At 40.4% G+C, this 17,012-nt stretch overlaps 1 protein-coding gene and 2 pseudogenes across 2 annotated transcripts in view; 2 read left to right on the forward strand and 1 right to left on the reverse strand.

Moving 5' to 3' along the window:
* The window catches only part of MEI1 (meiotic double-stranded break formation protein 1), a 211,447-nt gene that overhangs the window by 43,788 nt on the left and 150,647 nt on the right, over positions 1–17,012 (forward strand). For both annotated transcript variants that reach the window (XM_077169009.1, XM_077169010.1), the window contains exons 4-7: positions 2,464–2,537; positions 6,468–6,573; positions 7,150–7,353; positions 14,538–14,668. In XM_077169009.1, the coding sequence (XP_077025124.1) occupies positions 2,464–2,537; positions 6,468–6,573; positions 7,150–7,353; positions 14,538–14,668 (515 nt within the window). The remainder of the gene's footprint in view (positions 1–2,463; positions 2,538–6,467; positions 6,574–7,149; positions 7,354–14,537; positions 14,669–17,012) is intronic.
* LOC143689571 (eukaryotic translation initiation factor 4E transporter pseudogene) lies at positions 8,119–9,820 on the forward strand (annotated as a pseudogene).
* LOC143689579 (cyclin-G2 pseudogene) lies at positions 11,587–12,925 on the reverse strand (annotated as a pseudogene).

Here is a 17,012-nt window from a genome sequence, read left to right on the forward strand (position 1 = left end):
GACTGGGTTTAAGTGCTTCAGTTTTACAATCCCTGGGGCCTGAATTCCTTAAGGAAGGGATTACACCTGAGCTGGGCCCCACCCCTGTCCTGGGGAAGGCACAGCCTCCAGGGAATTAATTCCTTTCACTTGATCAGCCTGTTTGTCTCTCAGACAAGCTTAATTCTGCCCTTGCCTGGGCATTTGGAGCCTTACAATTCTATCTAATCAGCAGTTAAGTAGTAAAATCAGAGCAAAAAAAAAAATCCTTTTCAGAGCAGGACTCTCTTTCTTTGGGTTTGTTAATTAAGATCTTAAGTTGATACATTGCTCTATATATCTCCAGGTTCTATGTACCCCCCCCCCATTTTTGTTTTTAGAGTCCAGTCTTTTTCAAGTATTTTTGTGTTGTTTGATTCAAAAAGCCTCTGTGTTCCCCCATACCCCTTGTCAGCCTTGCCCTCTCTGTGCTGGGGCAAAAACTCCTAGTACCGTTAGCTCTTATTTGAGGTTTAACTGAGATGGGGGCCTATTTTCAGTAGTCAGAATTTGTTAATAATTCTGCAATTGGAGCTTGGGTGAGATCAGCTTCTGCTGCTTTTAAAGTCTGTTTCCCCTCTGGGAACCAGCCTGTGGGGTGGGGGCACTGGTCTCTGTGGCTTGGGGGAATTACAGTTCTATGTGGGGTCACAGCAGGTCCAGCTTGTCCAGACTGGTGCGTGCTATGTTTCTAGTCCCAGCAGTTGTTCTGTATTGTTCCTGGCTGCTTATCAGCTGCTCTGGAGGATGAATTAAATTCTATACCTCACTAAGCTGCCCTCTTGGAACCCCCTGTGATCTTGGATTTTAATGTAGGCATTTAGATCTGTAAATTTCCCTCTGAGCACTGCTTTTGCTGTGTCTCATGAGTTTGGGTATATTATGGCTTCATTTTCATTCAGCTCAAGATATTTCCTAATTTCCCTTGTGTGTTAGATTCAGTTGTCAACTTGGCCAGGTGAGCATACCTAGTCTTGTTGCTGCAGACATAAGCCAACAGTATGTGAACCTCATCTGTTACTAATTACATCTGCAGTCAGTTAGAAGGCGTGTCTGCTGCAATGAGTGACATTGGACTTAATTGGCTTGTGCGTAAATGAGAGAGCACCAAGTAACACAGCCTAAGCAGCTCGGCATTCCTCATCTCAGCACTCGCAGCTCAGCCCAGGCCCTTGGAGATGCAGAAAGAAGTCACCCCGGGGAAAGTTGTTAGAACCCAGGGGCCTGGAGAGACCAGCAGAGACCATCCTGTGCCTTCCACGTAAGAAAGAACCTCAGTGGAAAGTTAACTGCCTTTCCTCTGAAGAACCAACAAAATAAATCCCCTTTTATTAAAAGCCAATCCGTCTCTGGTGTGTTGCATTCCGGCAGCTAGCAAACTAGAACACCTTGTGATTCCCTTTTTGGCCCATTGGTTGTAATAGTGTGGTGTTTAATTTCCACATATTTATAAATTTTCCAGTTATCCTTCTGTTATTGATTTCTATCTTCACCCCATTGTGGTCTAAGATATTTTGTATGATCTCAGTATTTTTAAATGTATTAAGATTTGATTTGTGACCTAATATATGAATGGTCTGTCCTGAAAAACGTTCCATGTGTACTTGAGAAGATTGTGTATTTTGCTGTCGTTGGGTGGAGTGTTCTGTCTAGTAGATATAATTGGTTAATAGTGTTGTTGAAGTCCTCTATCTCCTTATTGATTGTCTTTTGAGAATTTCTGTCGATTATTGAAAGACCTTTCTATTTATCCCTTCAATTCTGTCCATTTTTGCTTCAGCTGTTTCGAAGTTCTGCTGTGAGGTGTGTGTGTGTGTGTGTGTGTGTGTATATATATCATTACTCTGGGAATGACAGAGCCTTCCCACAGCAGCAGCTGAATATAGTTGCAGCTTTTCTAACGCTTACAGAACCAACCTCATCTCCATCCCTCTAAAAGGCAGCCCCAGAAATAGCACAAATGATTGCATAGAAGGGTGGATTTGAGCTCAGAGATAATATCTTAATGATTGACACAGGAATTCATTATAATTGTTTCCTAATATATAAAGGAGTAAAATCTAAGAGAGGAAGTAAAATAGTAGTTTTCAACTTTGTCTTCACAATAGAATCGCCTGTGGAAGTTAAAGCTATTGAGATGCTTGGGCATTTTCCCTAGAGATTCTAATTCAGTTGGTCTGAGATGGGGCTTGGGACTTAGTACTTCTTGAAAGCTTCCTGGTGATTTCAGGGTGCAGTGTAAACAGAGAACTACTCATACACAACAATGAAGAAGCCAAAAGTCCCTGATTTGGATGTGCACATGTAGTGTAAAGTAAGCGATAGAAAAGATTAACACCAATCTACACAAGCAAATCACTGCCCTGCACTGACTTTCAGAGGAAGGGCTGTGAAAAGTGAACTCTGAAGTTCCTTTCTGGTTAACAAACTGTTGTATCTACTCAGTCCTCATTCAGCTTGTAGTGCAGCTGAAGCTGGAGCAGACCATCCATTGCCTGCTGGATGAGTGCCACAAAAAGGTCAGTAAGTAACTATTGGCTCTGTGCAACCCTCTCAGAATCCACAATACAGCTGGGCTGACCCTTCTTTGAATCGGTGGGGGGATTGAAGTTTAAAGGGGAAAAGTGGTCCTGAGTTTGCTGATTTGGTGGCCAGAGCTAAGGCCTGGGTCTTTTTTTTTAAAATATTTTTATTGAGAAATATTCATACGCATACATTCCATACATGGTGTACAATCAATGGCTCATATTATCATCAAATAGCTGTGTATTCATCACCATGATCATTTTTTGAGAATATTTGCATCACTCCAGGAAAATAAATAATAAAGAAAACTCATACATACCATATACCTTACCCCTCTCTCTCCTTGACTGCTAGTATTTGCATCTACCCAATTCATTTTAACCTTTGTCCCTCTCATTTATTTATTTATTGTTTTTGTTTGTTTGTTTTTGCATAGGCAGGCACCAGGAATTGATCCTGGGTCGCCAGCATGGCAGGTGAAAACTCTGCCTGCTGAGCCACCATGGCCCGCCCTCTTATTTATTTTTTGTCCATTTTTTTTTTTTTACTCATCTATCCATACCCTGGATAAAAGGAGCATCAGACACAAGATTTTCACAATCACACAGTCACATTGTAAAAGTTACATCTTTATACAGTTGTCTTCAAGAATCAAGGCTACTTGAAGACAGTTCAGAAGTTCAGGTACTTCCCATCAGCCACTCCAATATGCCATAACCTAAAAAGATATATCTATATAATGCATAAGAATAACCTCCGGGATAACCTCTTGACTCGGTTTGAAATCTCTCGGCCACCTGAAACTTCACTTGATCTCATTTCTCTCTTCCCCCTTTTGTTCAAGAAGTCTTTCTCAATCCCATGATGCTGAGTCCCAGCTCATCCCACGGAGTCATGGGAGATTTACACCTCTGGGAGTCATGTCAATGTAGGGGGGAGGGCAATGAGTTCACCTGCTGAGTTGGCTTAGAGAGAGAGACCACATCTGAGAAGCAAAAAAGGTTCTCTGGGGGTGACTTTTAGGCCTAATTTTAAGTATTTGCAGGAATACGTTTCGTAGGGGCAAACCCCAAGATCGAGGGCTCGGCCTATTGATTTGGTTGTCAGCACTGCTTGCGAGAATGTCAGGAATTCTCCAAATGAGGAAGTTGAATATTTACTCCTTTCTCCCCAGTTCCCCAAGGGGACTTTGCAAATATTTCTTTATTCACTGGCCAAATTATACTGGGATATATCTGGGCAGCACACTAACCTGTACAAACCAACAAAATCTCATGCCCTATTCAATATTCCAAGTACTTATGGTGTTCAACTAAATTGACCATACAAGTTAAATTGGGAAATGCACTACCCAAATATAAATTTTACACCAAATCAGTATCTCTCCCTTTGGTCTCTCACAAAAGTTGAAGTTTTAACATATGGACAATGTCATCCTTTACCCTGTATTCTGCTTTACCTTAGTCCTACCCAGATCAGCTTCATTCATCTCTCTATTCAAAGTCTAATCATTTTTCAACTTTTTAAATAGTTCTGTATGGGGTACTGCTGAGTTTTATAGCTTCAGAGCTCTAACTCTGAGTTACAGATGTCACATAAATACCCAAAGTTTCTTGGACTGACCAGATTATAAACAAACAATTCAGTATCTCAGAATTTAGAAACAGCAGTTATGCCTCATAAATATATGTGATTACCATAAGAGCTTACAACCTAGGACACTTTACAATAGGCCCTAACCTCATAACCCATGTTCTCGACTTCAATTCACTGAGTTTTTATATTATAGTTAGTCCATATGATTGAGGCATGATAATATTTGTCTTTTTGTTCCTGACATTTCATTCAACATACAGTTCTTAAGATTCATACACCTAGTTGCATGCCTTACAACTTTATTCCTTGTTGCAGCCGCTCAGTAGTCCATTGTAGATATACACCATAGTTCTCCCTACATTCCTCAGTCATTGTACCCTTAGACCACCTCCATCCATTATGGATCACCGAACACTGCTGCCATAAACACCATTGTGCAAATGTCCGTTTGTGTTCCCACACTCAGTTCCTCCAGGTATATACTAAGCAACAGGGTTTCAGGATCATATAGCAATCCCACCCCTAGCCTCCTGTGAAACCACCACACTGCCCTCCAAGCGGTTGCACCTCTCAGTTTCTTTACTGACAGTGAATACGTCCATCTTTTTCTTTGCATTTTCTCTAGCACTTTGTTTCCCCCTGTTCATTTTTAAAGTTTTATTCACACATCGTACACTCCAACCTAAGTGTCTAGACATGCCTTCACCACCATAATCTATAAGAGAACATTTCCTTTTGTTCCACAAAGAATCCATATCCCTTCTCCATGACCCCTTCCTGTTGACATTTAGTTTGGCATAGTGCCTTTTTAGCATTTGGTGGAAACATTACAATGGTACTATTGACTATAGAGAGATGAGCTGCATTGATTGTACTTCTTCCTGTATACCTTCTATTTTAAGCACCCTGCAATACTGATATCATTTGTCCTCCCTCATGCAAAACATTTATTTGTATGTTTAATCACCATCATTGTCCATTCATAAGTTATGCCATCTCAGTCTTATTCTTTGTCTTTCCTTGTGGTTTCATATGTGTCCCAGCCCTTCTCCCGCAATCATACTCACATTCAGCTTCATTCAGTGTACTTATATTAATTGTGCTACAGTCAGGTAGTATTGTGCTATCCATTTCTGAATTTTTACAATCAGTCCTGTTGTACAATCACAATCAGTGTGCTTGAGTCTTCTGATCCTGCTTCATTACTCTTTGAAACTTCCTTCCTTCCCTTTCAGTCTCCCAAATGCTATCTCCATGTAGACTTACTGGCATAATTTCCATGGCCCATTCTCTGTATCTTCCTGATTACAATGAAGATTTTCCTTGATGTATATGAAGGAAAATGTGTTCACTATGTCTTAGTTTAGTGTTATTATTTGGTTTTGAGTTTTATACATTGTTTTGCACTGCAGGCCTTTGCCTTTATCTGCATCTAAGGTAAGCACTGAGGGGGTATGTTTAACCTGTTTTCTTCAATGTAATGAAATAAACAGCTTTTGTATTGTGTTTAAGATTTAGAAATAATATCAGAATCACTTTTTTCTGTTGCAGAAGGAAAATAAGTGTTCATCAAGAGCAACATTTAATTATAAATTATCTTAAAATTAGCATACTATAATACTTATTCTGCACATGATTAATATATGAGATTGAATTTATAATTATATATACATCAGTTCTTATGATGATGATGCCACCTAATGCTTACTGAACATTTTCTATATTCTAGACACTGTGTTAGGTGCATTACATGCAGTACCTCATTCAGGCCTCCCAACAAGCCTATGAAGTTGATACTATTATTATGTCCAGCTGGAGGAGTTAAGCATTTTTCCCAAAGCACTACAGTTAGTGAGTGGAAAAGGTGGAATATAAACCCATGCCTAATAACTCTACCTATAAAGTACCAGGCATAGTGCCTGATACATGCAGAGTGTTCATTAATAGTAGCTGTAATAATAACATTTATTGTTATTATTACTTTTTTGCACTGAACCAGCATTCTGTCCTTATGATGCTCTCAACTTTAACCTTCCAGGTTCTGGTTCAAGAGGAAGCCAAATATGCTAATTTTTATTTGGTTGAGTGACATGTACTGAGTTAGGTAATGAGGACTCCATGAGGAATCTGACTCAGTCCCTTTCCTTCCAGGGAGTTCCCAGTCTAAGGGGGGTAGATGGACACTTACTTGGCTAAAGAGGCCAATTGTCAATTGCAGTAAGAGGCATGCATGACACAAATGTTGGCGAGTGTAGGGCAAGACAAAATTTTGTGGGAGATCTGCCCTGATCCTAATTTACAGAGCAGAATGTGTTCACTTCCTTTAGCTTTGTAACATGCCCTCCATGCGAGGCAGCCTGGCCACCCTGACCCTTCTTGGCAAATTGTTGGATGCCATTCCAGCTCTGGCAGACAAGCTTGTAATGGAACACAGTGAGTGACCTATGGGGAAGACTTGCCACTATGCTTCTACCTGCTTTTCCTCCTGGGTGGCTTATTTACTAGATAAACCTGGGAAAGTCATTACTTTCCTTTTGAGGCTTCAGTTTCCCCGACTGCAAAATGTGCTCTGTGTTGTTCTGTTTCTTGGCTCTTGGTCTTGTGCTATTTTCATTCATTCTTCTAACAAGAATTAATTACCTACTATGAACTTTCCTTTTGGATGAAAATAAGAATTCTGAGGTATAAAAATACCCTTTTCTATCAGTAAAATGCAAATAAATACCTTAGAGTATTTACAAAGGTAAATCACTTAACTTCCCTAAACCTTGGTTTTATCTTTTGATTAAGTGCCCAGAAAGTATTTATTGTGGCTAAGTTTTATTAATTGTCAGCTGCAAATGATATGGAGAAGGTTTTTTTTTTGTTTTTTTTAAACTAGGTCCCCAAAATGCCAATATAGGGGTTTACCATTATTACCCCATTGGGGTAATAGTTTGGAGATTCATATAGTAATTGGCATTGTGAGATCTGCCCCTCCCCCCTGCCCCTTGGTCATTTTCTGGACAGGCAACCTGATGGAACATCTGTTGAGAGGTCTGGTATACCCCAATGAGGGGGTGCAAGCTTCTGTCTGTTATGTCTACGGGAAGCTGTTCTCCTCACCAGTGGCAGCTGAAGAACTTTCAGGCCATTTCCGGGAGAAGCTGTGTTCCCTCTTCCTTTCTACCCTGGACAGTGCCCAGACAAAGGAACTACAGATCAACTGCTTGGGTAAGACCTGGGGCCGGAGAGAAGAGGAGGAGCAAGATTTTGAGGTTTTAGCTTTAGGACTTGAGATACTGGCTTCTCTAGTGGTGGTGGTGAAGTTTCCTTTTTGCAAAGAACAGAAACCATGTGTTTGGAAGATAAGATGTGCAGACTGTGCAAAAGTTGTCTAGACTTGGTATGGCATTTTCAGAATATTCCCATTGGGAGAAGAGGGAGGAAAGTAGGACAGCCGTTTTCTGCCTCTAGTCTTTGCATACCCTGGTGCATCCTGCTTGCTGCCAAGTCAATATTCATACTGCACAGCTCAGATCTTGTCACTTTCCTGTACAGAAAATCCTCTATGGCTCCCTTTGGCCTCCAGGATAAAGTCCAGGTTTTTCTGCTTGTTATTTGAGGCTTCAGGAATCCTAGTATATACTTCCAGCCTTTTCTACTACTTCTTTACATAAATACACAAGATATAGCAAATGCTTCTGAGCAGGGTTTTTTTTTAATATCTTGGACAGAGCAGAAGGCCACTGGGATTGGTGACTGGGTAAGGACCTTTCTAAAGCAGGAGCAAAAGGGAAAAGCAGAGTCTGTGGGTAACAACAGCTTCTTTAAAAAGTTTGGGCCAAAAGCTTTGTTCAGAACAGTCCAGCCACATACAGTAAGCATTCATTCTGGGCCAAGACCTGTTCTGGGCTCTGAGGGACCCCACAGGCCAGTGTGGAAGACAAATGTGAAAATAGGCAATTAGAGTCCAATGTGGGAAATGCTGCAACAAGGATGCACAGAAAAGGGTGGGAATGAGGAACAGGAGACACTTCCCAAAGGAAAGAAGTGGCCAGGAGAAGGAGGGAGGGAGCAATATGGACAAAAACACAAGTTATGAAGCAGTCTGTATACATGGAAATCAGAGCAGGGCAGTTAAGTGGAGTGAGAGCATAAAGAGGGTGGGTATGTGCCTGAAGGTGAGGCTTTGGTCATCTCAAGAGCTGGCCTTGGCATAGTGGAGGGAAATTTCAGTTGATGATAATGGAGATCTCATTTAAGTGCCACCTCTTCTATGGAGCTATTCCTACCAACTCCTGCCAGCCAGATGTGTGGCCATTTGCTGTTTGCCTTATATATCATCTTATTCATTTATCCTAAAATCCAAGATCGTGATGAGGATCTTACATACCTCCTCTCAGTTCAACTTGTGTCCCACCCAGAACTCAGCCTTGTTGAGCCAAGTGCATATCCAGGAGCATAACACGCTCTCTTGACTTTGTACACTCTGTTCTCTCTGCTCAGAAGTTGGCTGTCCATCCAGCCACATGTCCTCATGTTTCAAGATTTGGTTCAGAGGGGTGTGAGGCCAGCAGGGTGGCCAGCGGGCAGTGGTGGGACTGCGCTGGCTCTGGGTGGAGGTGCTTGGGTTGAGATACTTGGCTTCCCTCTTCCTTCTGGCCTACCTCTTCTCCTTGCAAAGTATTGTAGACTGAGAAGCCATGGGTAAAGAAGTGTGAGTGAAACAGAAAATGGAGATGCTTTTCTTGACTGATGAGGCTGCCAGCCTCTAAATCCCCCCATTGCTATACAAAAGAGGAGCTCTTGAATATAAAAAAACACCCCCAGTCCAAACAGAGGCCATCATGCCTTTCTGAAAAATATGACAGCAATGGTGTCTGGGACATTGAAAAGTGACATGTCTCTCTCTATCAAGTTTCAAAACATAGCTCACCAGTGGAAAGTCTAAAGAAAGAGTTGGATACAGACCGACCTTTTCTGGTGCATAGGATAGTAGATTCACGAGAGTGTGTGAAAAAAGATGACTTAGATGTTATTCTCAGTCCACAGAGATGAAGCTTTGGAGGGGGCTGCCATGTGATGGCTGCAGTTAGCTTCCAGTGCTCAGGAAGCCCATTGGAGAAAGACAATCACAGGTTTTGTCTGCTTGGAGGGCACAGGATTGGCAGTGGCAGAATAATCTCTTCTGGACCTTTGAGAAGGAGCATCAACTTAGTGATAAGTACTTGCAGGACTTGAGAGACAGAAACTGTGAGAGGGAGGACAAAGAAGTGTTTCAGAAGGGAATTTGGGAATACTAAACGTGTCTTTGGTGAGCTTAGAAGAAACGATTCCTACACGGAAGAAGAACCAGAATGGTTCTCAGCTGTACTCACAAGTCAGTCAGAAATCATTGAGCTGACTGACTTTAATGATAAGATACTAGGAGAAGATCACAAAGGCACAAAGAGAGAAAACGAATAAGTCAAAGGGCAGCCTCTGTGAAGGAAGTTGAGTGCAATGGAGGAGGGGCCGAAGAGAATGAGGTAGAGGTCATTCTGGCACAGAAGCCTGCTGCTGATCAGGAAGTGCCAAGGGATACCGTCTTGCCCAAGCAATCCCCAGGACAATTTGACTTACTTTTTTTTTAGTATAATTCATTAATATTTTTATTCTATGTTGTAATCTGTTATCACTTCAAAAAGATCCACTTCAGAAAACATCCAATGAATATTAACCTACCAGTAAAAAAAGTAAGTCATCAATTTATGATTTACATGATAAAGAATTTGCAATAAATTATGTTTACATGCACTGACTAGTCTATCACACAACACACACAAGTTAAAAAATATAGTACTTTCGTGTACACATTTTTAAGATTTACATTTTCACATACATTTTATAAAGTTAGAAAAGCAAATTCTCTGTAAAAATCTTGGGTACAGTGTTTATGTAATCCCATTCTTATGGGTATATCACCACAAAGGTGTGCTTAAAACTATAATACTGCAAATACTTTTTAAACTTCATATTCAATTTTGGCACCCCTATACTAACATCTTTATTCCTGAAATGTGACTGCAAAGGAGTTAAAACACAATCATGCAGCCGTTTCTTTTAATATAAGAAAATCATGTAAAATGTATTACTAACAACACTTATCAATTCCATAGTTACCTAGTTCTGTTCAACTTCCTCTACGTCATTCGTACAGGTGTATGCAAAACTAGCAGATCATGAATTGTTTTGATAACACATTAAAAGAATACCATGGGGCAGGTCACAGGGGCTCAGTGGTAGAGTTCTCACCTGCGATGCAATTGTGTGGTATAGGTGCAAAAAGTTTGAGGCAGCAGGTTCGATTTCTGGTGCCTGCCCATGCAAAAAAAAAAGAGTACTGTGAACTGACTATACTTAGGCATTAGGAACATGACTAACAGACCTAAGCTGTCAACTATTTCTGCTTTAGCATAAACCTCAATTAAGCCATTAGTTATTAAAATCCACAGAAATGCTGATATTATAATTCCTAAGTATATAGGATTTGCATCAGAAAGTACATCAGTCACTTAAAAAGCAAAACATCAGAAATGGTGTTTGACATTTAAGATTATTTGGAGAATGGAGGGGGTAGATCTAAGATAAACCATTATTTTATCCCTGCTAAGAAATTACTTTGCTAAGAAATTACTTTGCACGCCTAATCTGTTTAAATAAAGACCCATGAAGACTGTATAAAACGTTAAGAGGCTATGTTACTCTATTCCTCTTTAAAAATCTTGGGCAGTCATTTTACACTAAGCTGTCAAGAATGAAACACTAGCTTATAGAACAATGACCAATATTGCAAAATAGCAGTTCTTTCTTTTCCTATAACTTACTTATTTGAAATGAATTGTTAATATTATACTCTTACAAGAAAAAAAATGTATACTTGATGCTGCATCTAATACAGGGGTCTGATTGAGTAATGCTGTCCTAATAGTAAGATGATACATGATTGAGGAAAGGGAAAATAAAGGGAGAACTTTGATATTTGTTTTTATATCTTACATTTTATAATAAAAATGTAAAAAAAATATCCTAGTGATTTTGTAACTAATAAAGTAAAAGTAATTTAATTTCTTTAATCTTCATTTTTAATAAATATTTAAAAGCTTAAAAAAAAAAAATCTTGGGCAGTGATAAATCACAGGTAACATCCTTCCTCTCCTCCCCCAAGTAGCTAAAGATCCAGAAGGAAAATAAAGTACCAATATCTAAAGTATTTTCAATTGTTTAAGAGGCACTAACCCATTTGATAGCTTATAATTAAATATGAAAATAGGCCAGTTCTGATCTGAATAAATAAAAGCTAGATATTCCAGTCTATGCAATTCCTGCCTAGAAGGGGGCTAGATCAGAAAACTACCTATTCCCCGTTTATTGCTTTGAAATCTGTACACACACTTTGAATTCTGACACAGAATAGCTCAGTTTCTAAAATGGAAAGCACAGCATCTGTGCCACTTTGAAGTTGGAAAAGAAGGTGCACTCTTGATCCCTGGATGGAGAGCTGCTACGACTCTCTTCCCCACAACTCATATCTTCACTCGAGTCCTCACTTTCACTTTCATCAAACCAGCATTCCTCTGGTATTGTGGGCAATTCAGGAACACTATAGTAGCTGTTGTGCAGGTTCTGAGCTGTGTATCTTGAAACAATCCAAACTAACTTCTTGTGATCAAACTAACTTCTTGTGATTCGGTTTGCAACATTCAGGAGAAGAATATTCAGCTAGGCATTTAGAAACTAACTGCCTCCAGTAAAAGAGCTCAGTGTCATTAATCTTGGGATGTTTCTTAACAAGCAGGAAAATGTCCAGTAATTCCATGGACTTCACAGTTTCCATTTCCAGATTGAGAAGGCACAAAGCTAATACTGATGATTTTGCTTTTGAAAAGACAAGTTGGCAGTTGCTAGATTTCAGCTGAGCTTCTAGTTTGTCAAGACTCAATATTTATTTACTTTTTGAAGTATGATAAAGTACAATTGTGTGGTATAGGTGCAAAAAATTTGAGGCAGCAGTAGCTTCCAATTCATAGAGTAATTTTTCTGAAATTATTTTTTCCATTGTTTTATATCAGAAGCAGAACATTTACATTGACTAATCTGGATTACATCATGCATGGATGGAATATTGCATTCTTCTTTAGCTACAAATCCCAAACTGTCAACGTTGCAGTGGTTTTCATGTCGTCTCCCCACCCTGCCGCACCCACTGTCCCAGACGAACTGTTATGCTAAAGAACAAGATTATCAACCTAAAGCAACTGGGAGAAACTCCCCCACTTTGGCTTCCCAGTTCCAGGAACATGTTTTCTCTGCCCTCTCCACCAAGTTCCTCTTGTCCCTCATGTATTGATCATTCAGCCTGCTCCTCAGCTTTACCAAGGATTGTTCCAAAGGATGCTGACCCAGGGAGTACATCCATAGCATCTTCCAAGTATGCTCCAAGCTGCTGTGCTTCACAAAGGGATAGACTTGACTCATTTGCAGGGAATATCTGGCCCAATCCTGGGTCAGCTCTTTTAAGCTTAACCTCCTACTAGTCACCCTCTCCTAAACCCTTGTCCAGGGATACCTCTGCATCTGGCAATGATGTAGCAGAAGCTACAACACTCAGTTCTGCATCCCCCAGGCTCTGGTTCCCAGGCAGCAACTGTCAGCATTCAGACAACCTCCCAGAATGTACCCAGTTGGTCAGGCCTACCCCATATGCCCTCTCAGCTGGAGCCCACACCAGCCAGAGGAATAGCTCCCCTGGGGGCCTTACCATTTGGCCTTACATTGGCTCAGATGTGCTGCAGCAGCCCCTACCCTCTATGTCCACAAAGTCATGGCTGTAGTGAACTGGAATACCAGTAGTAAGCAGGGCAGTAGTGCTCACCTAAACCTGGATCTATGGTGACAATAAGTCAGAACACTCTGCTTCCTCATCTCAAGTGGTTTACGGTCTTTTACTTCAGAGCACTCTGTGGGAAGTTGTTTGGGGGCCTTCAGAATGCCCATGCACCTGCTGTGGTCTGCATTATGATGGAAGGATCTCTTAACCAATTGAGTGGACCCTCCATGGTCTGAATGCAGGATGCACAGTATTGTCAACCTTGGAAAAAGACTTTTTTTTTGTAAGATAAGTGAGTGAATTGTCTGTGTCTTCACCAAGAGCTGTCACCTAAGGGTTCTTCTGAGGAAATAAATATGTAGATCTTTATGTACAGGCTTGTGTAAAACAACTTTTGTATACACATGTAGGATAGCTTTTATGAATTTACACAGCTGTACATAAAAGTAGTTGGTATTAGTTAAGCCTGTGTCAAGTTTGGATTTTTTTCACTTGTACATTTGGGACTTTTTTTTTCTTTTGGCTGTTTGAAGTTGCATATGCTGTGTGTGTGAATGGAAAGAGAAAAGATTTATTTCAAATATCTTCTCCTTCTGAGAAGGAGAAGCCTTATCTGGGCCCCAAGCTGAATTAGATGCTTCCTGATTTCCCACAGTTCCTGGGCTTTCTTAATATTCATCAATTAATATTTATAGTAATATTTAATATTCTGACATGCATTGTTAGTTTACCTGTTAGTGGAATTAAGTTTTATTTAGAATGCTTTGGTGGCTTCCGTTTATTTCCAGCATAAAAGACCAGAATCCTTAACATACCTTATATTATCTTTCATATCATAATACAACTCCTACCTACTTCTCAAATATAATTTCTTGAGATTTTCTCCTTTTTTTCAACCCCTTTGGCTTTCTTTCCATTCCTGGAATGTTATTTCCTCTGCCTGGAATGCTTCTCCCTACTTTGCCCAGCTTTATCTACTTAACCCTTCAAGTTCAGCTTAATAGACACTGTTCATGGAAGACTTGATTGATCCCTCCCACACTAAGTTAGATCCTCTTGAATACACTCTCAAATATCTAGTCGCTCCTTATTTGTCTCATTTATCACAATTATAAGTAATAATTTGTATGATTTCTTTTCATTTCTGTGCTCCCTATAGGAAGGTATGTTTCATTTGTCAGTCAAAAAATTTTATGGAGTTCCTGCTGTCTATCAGGAACTGTGCCAGGTAATGGATGAAGTTGTAGTGAAATTGACACTTTTCCCTTCCCTCATAGGACTTATAGTTAAGTAAAGTCATCAGGAGCTATGCTTTTCTTGTTTAGTATTAAATTCATAGATCTTTAGGCCTGGCATAGTAGGTTCTCATTAGATCCATGTGAAAGGGAGCTGGGTTGCTGAAAACACATCGGTGTGTAAAGATTCTAGCAATTTTTCACATGTGTGGGAACATGAAGTTTCTTTGGGGTTATCTGAGAGGCTACCTTGGGTGTCCCCTGGTGCCAGTGCTCTTCTTACCTCATCTCCCAACCCCTTTGTTTCCTAGGTTTGCTGAGGCAGTTGCTGAGATATGATCTCTTTGTGTCCATGATCATGAACAAGTCTGCACTGGCGGAAAGTTCTGAGAATGTTGAGGGGCCACCAAGAAAGTCCTCACTGCCTTTGATGCTCAAAAAGGTATCTGTCTTGTGAAGCCTGCTTTCTGGGTTCAATAACAAGGGAGCCCCAGTGCCTCTTGGGGCTTGTGCTAGTCCACCATCCCTTCTTAGTTAGGATCTCCAAAATGTTTTCTTACAGGTTGAAACAATATGCTACTATAAAACCCAAAGTAGGTTTCTTTTTGGTCATAAATTCTTATCTCTGTATCTTCCCCTTCACATCTGGGCTAAGATTGAAGAATTACAAAAAGCTACAGAAACAAAGCCACCTTGGTTGTTTTAGAGATACAACTTGAGCTTTACAACTTGGTGTCAAAAGCCCTCTTTATCTAGACCTTGCTCAGCCCTTCTGTCTGTCCCTCCTATCCCTGCTGCCCCCATGACCTGGCATTCTAGCCTTTTGCAGCTTCTTCTTGGAGCCGCATTCGTAGGTCATCCTATCTCTGCCTGTGCAGGTGCCCTTCCCTCTGCTGTAAAGCCTATAAGATCAATGTGCTGGTTTGAAATGATGTATGGACCCTAGAAAAGCCATGTTTTAATCCTAATCCCATTTTGTAAAGGCAGCTGCTGCTTCTAATCCCTATTTGGTATTGTATGTTTGAAACTGTAATCAGATCATCTCCCTGGTGATGTGATTTAATCAAACGTGGTTGTTATGCTGGATTAGGTGATGACATGTCTCCACCCATTTGGGTGGGTCTGGATTAGTTTCTGAAGTCCAATAAAAGGAAAAACTTTGGAGAATGAAAGATTCAGAGAGAGCAGAGAAGAACAACAGAGCCATGAGAAGCAGAGAGTCCACAAGCCAGCGACCTTTGGGATTAAGAAGGAAAATGCCTCCCGGGGAGCTTCATGAAACAGGAAGCCAGAAGAAGCTAGCAGATGACGCTGTGTTCACCATGTGCCCTTCCAGATGAGAGAGGAACCCTGACCATTTTCACCATGTGCCTTTCCAGATGAGAGAGAAACTCTGACTGTGTTTGCCATGTGCCCTTCCACTTGAGAGAGAAACCCTGAATTTCATTGGCCTTCTTGAACCAAGGTATCTTTCCCTGGATGCCTTTGATTGGACATTTCTATAGACTTGTTTTAATTGGGACATTTTCTAGGCCTTAGAACTGTAAACAAGCAACTTATTAAATACCCCTTTTTAAAAACCATTCCATTTCTGGTATATTGCATTCCGGCAGCTAGCAAATTAGAACAACCAATAAGTCTGCCTTGCCATCCTGGCTCCTTTTAGCAAAATGTGTTCCTCTGTCACACCATATTGTGATTGATCTGGGATCTTCTCTAGGTCAGGACCCAAGTCTGGCCATCCTTCTCCCCAAAACTTGGCAAAAGGCCTGGTAAAACATATCCTCATGTGTTACCTGGGATTAATTGTCCAAATTGTTAGGGCTCCTTCTCCAGCATTGGCACAGGGACTTTTAAAAAGGATCTTGTTGTCCTCACACTGCACCAAAGGGCATGGTAGTGGCAGAGGCAGGGATTAGGGAGCACTTTTCCAGGGGTGAGAGAGCTTTGTGGGGACGGGAATCTGGGTTTAGAGATCCCAGCTTCTAGCCATATGTGGAGATGGTATTAAAGATTTTATTTTACTGTAACAACCAGTAGGGTTGTGACTGGGCTGCTTGGGTACAAAAAATTTAAGGGCATATTAAAAAACTCAGCAATCAAGATAAATAATTGTGGTTTTTTTGGCTTTTTATATAAGTTTTATTTCTGAAGGACTTAAAAAAATTTTTTTTAGCTTTTGATCATTCCATTCTACATAGATTAACAGTAATTCACAATATCATCACATAGTTGCATATTCATCATCATGATCATTTCTTGGAACATTTACATCTATTCAGAAAAATAAATAAAATGAAAACAGAAAAAATTTATACATACCATACCCCTTACCCCTCCCTTTCATTGATCACTAGCATTTCAAACTAAATTTACCTTAACATTTGTTCCCCCTATCATTTATTTTTATTCCATATGTTCTACTTGTCTGTTGACAAGGTAGATAAAAGGAGCATCAGACACAAGGTTTTCACAATCATACAGTCACATCGTGAAAGCTTTATCATTATACAATCATCTTCAAGAAACACAGCTACTAGAACACAGCTCTACATTTTCAGGCAGTTCCTTCCAGCCTCTCCATTACATCTTGACTAACAAGACGATATCTACTTAATGTGTAAGAATAACCTCCAGGATAACCTCTTACTCTGTTTGGAATCTCTCAGCCATTGACACTTTGTCTTATTTTGCTCTTCCCCATTTTGGTCAAGAAGGTTTTCTCAATCCCGTGATGCTGAGTCTCAGCTCATTCTGGGATTTCTGTCCCACTTTGCCAGGAGGGT

Source organism: Tamandua tetradactyla, chromosome 7 (genome assembly GCF_023851605.1).
Source record: "Tamandua tetradactyla isolate mTamTet1 chromosome 7, mTamTet1.pri, whole genome shotgun sequence".
Classification (NCBI taxonomy): Eukaryota; Metazoa; Chordata; class Mammalia; order Pilosa; family Myrmecophagidae; genus Tamandua; species Tamandua tetradactyla.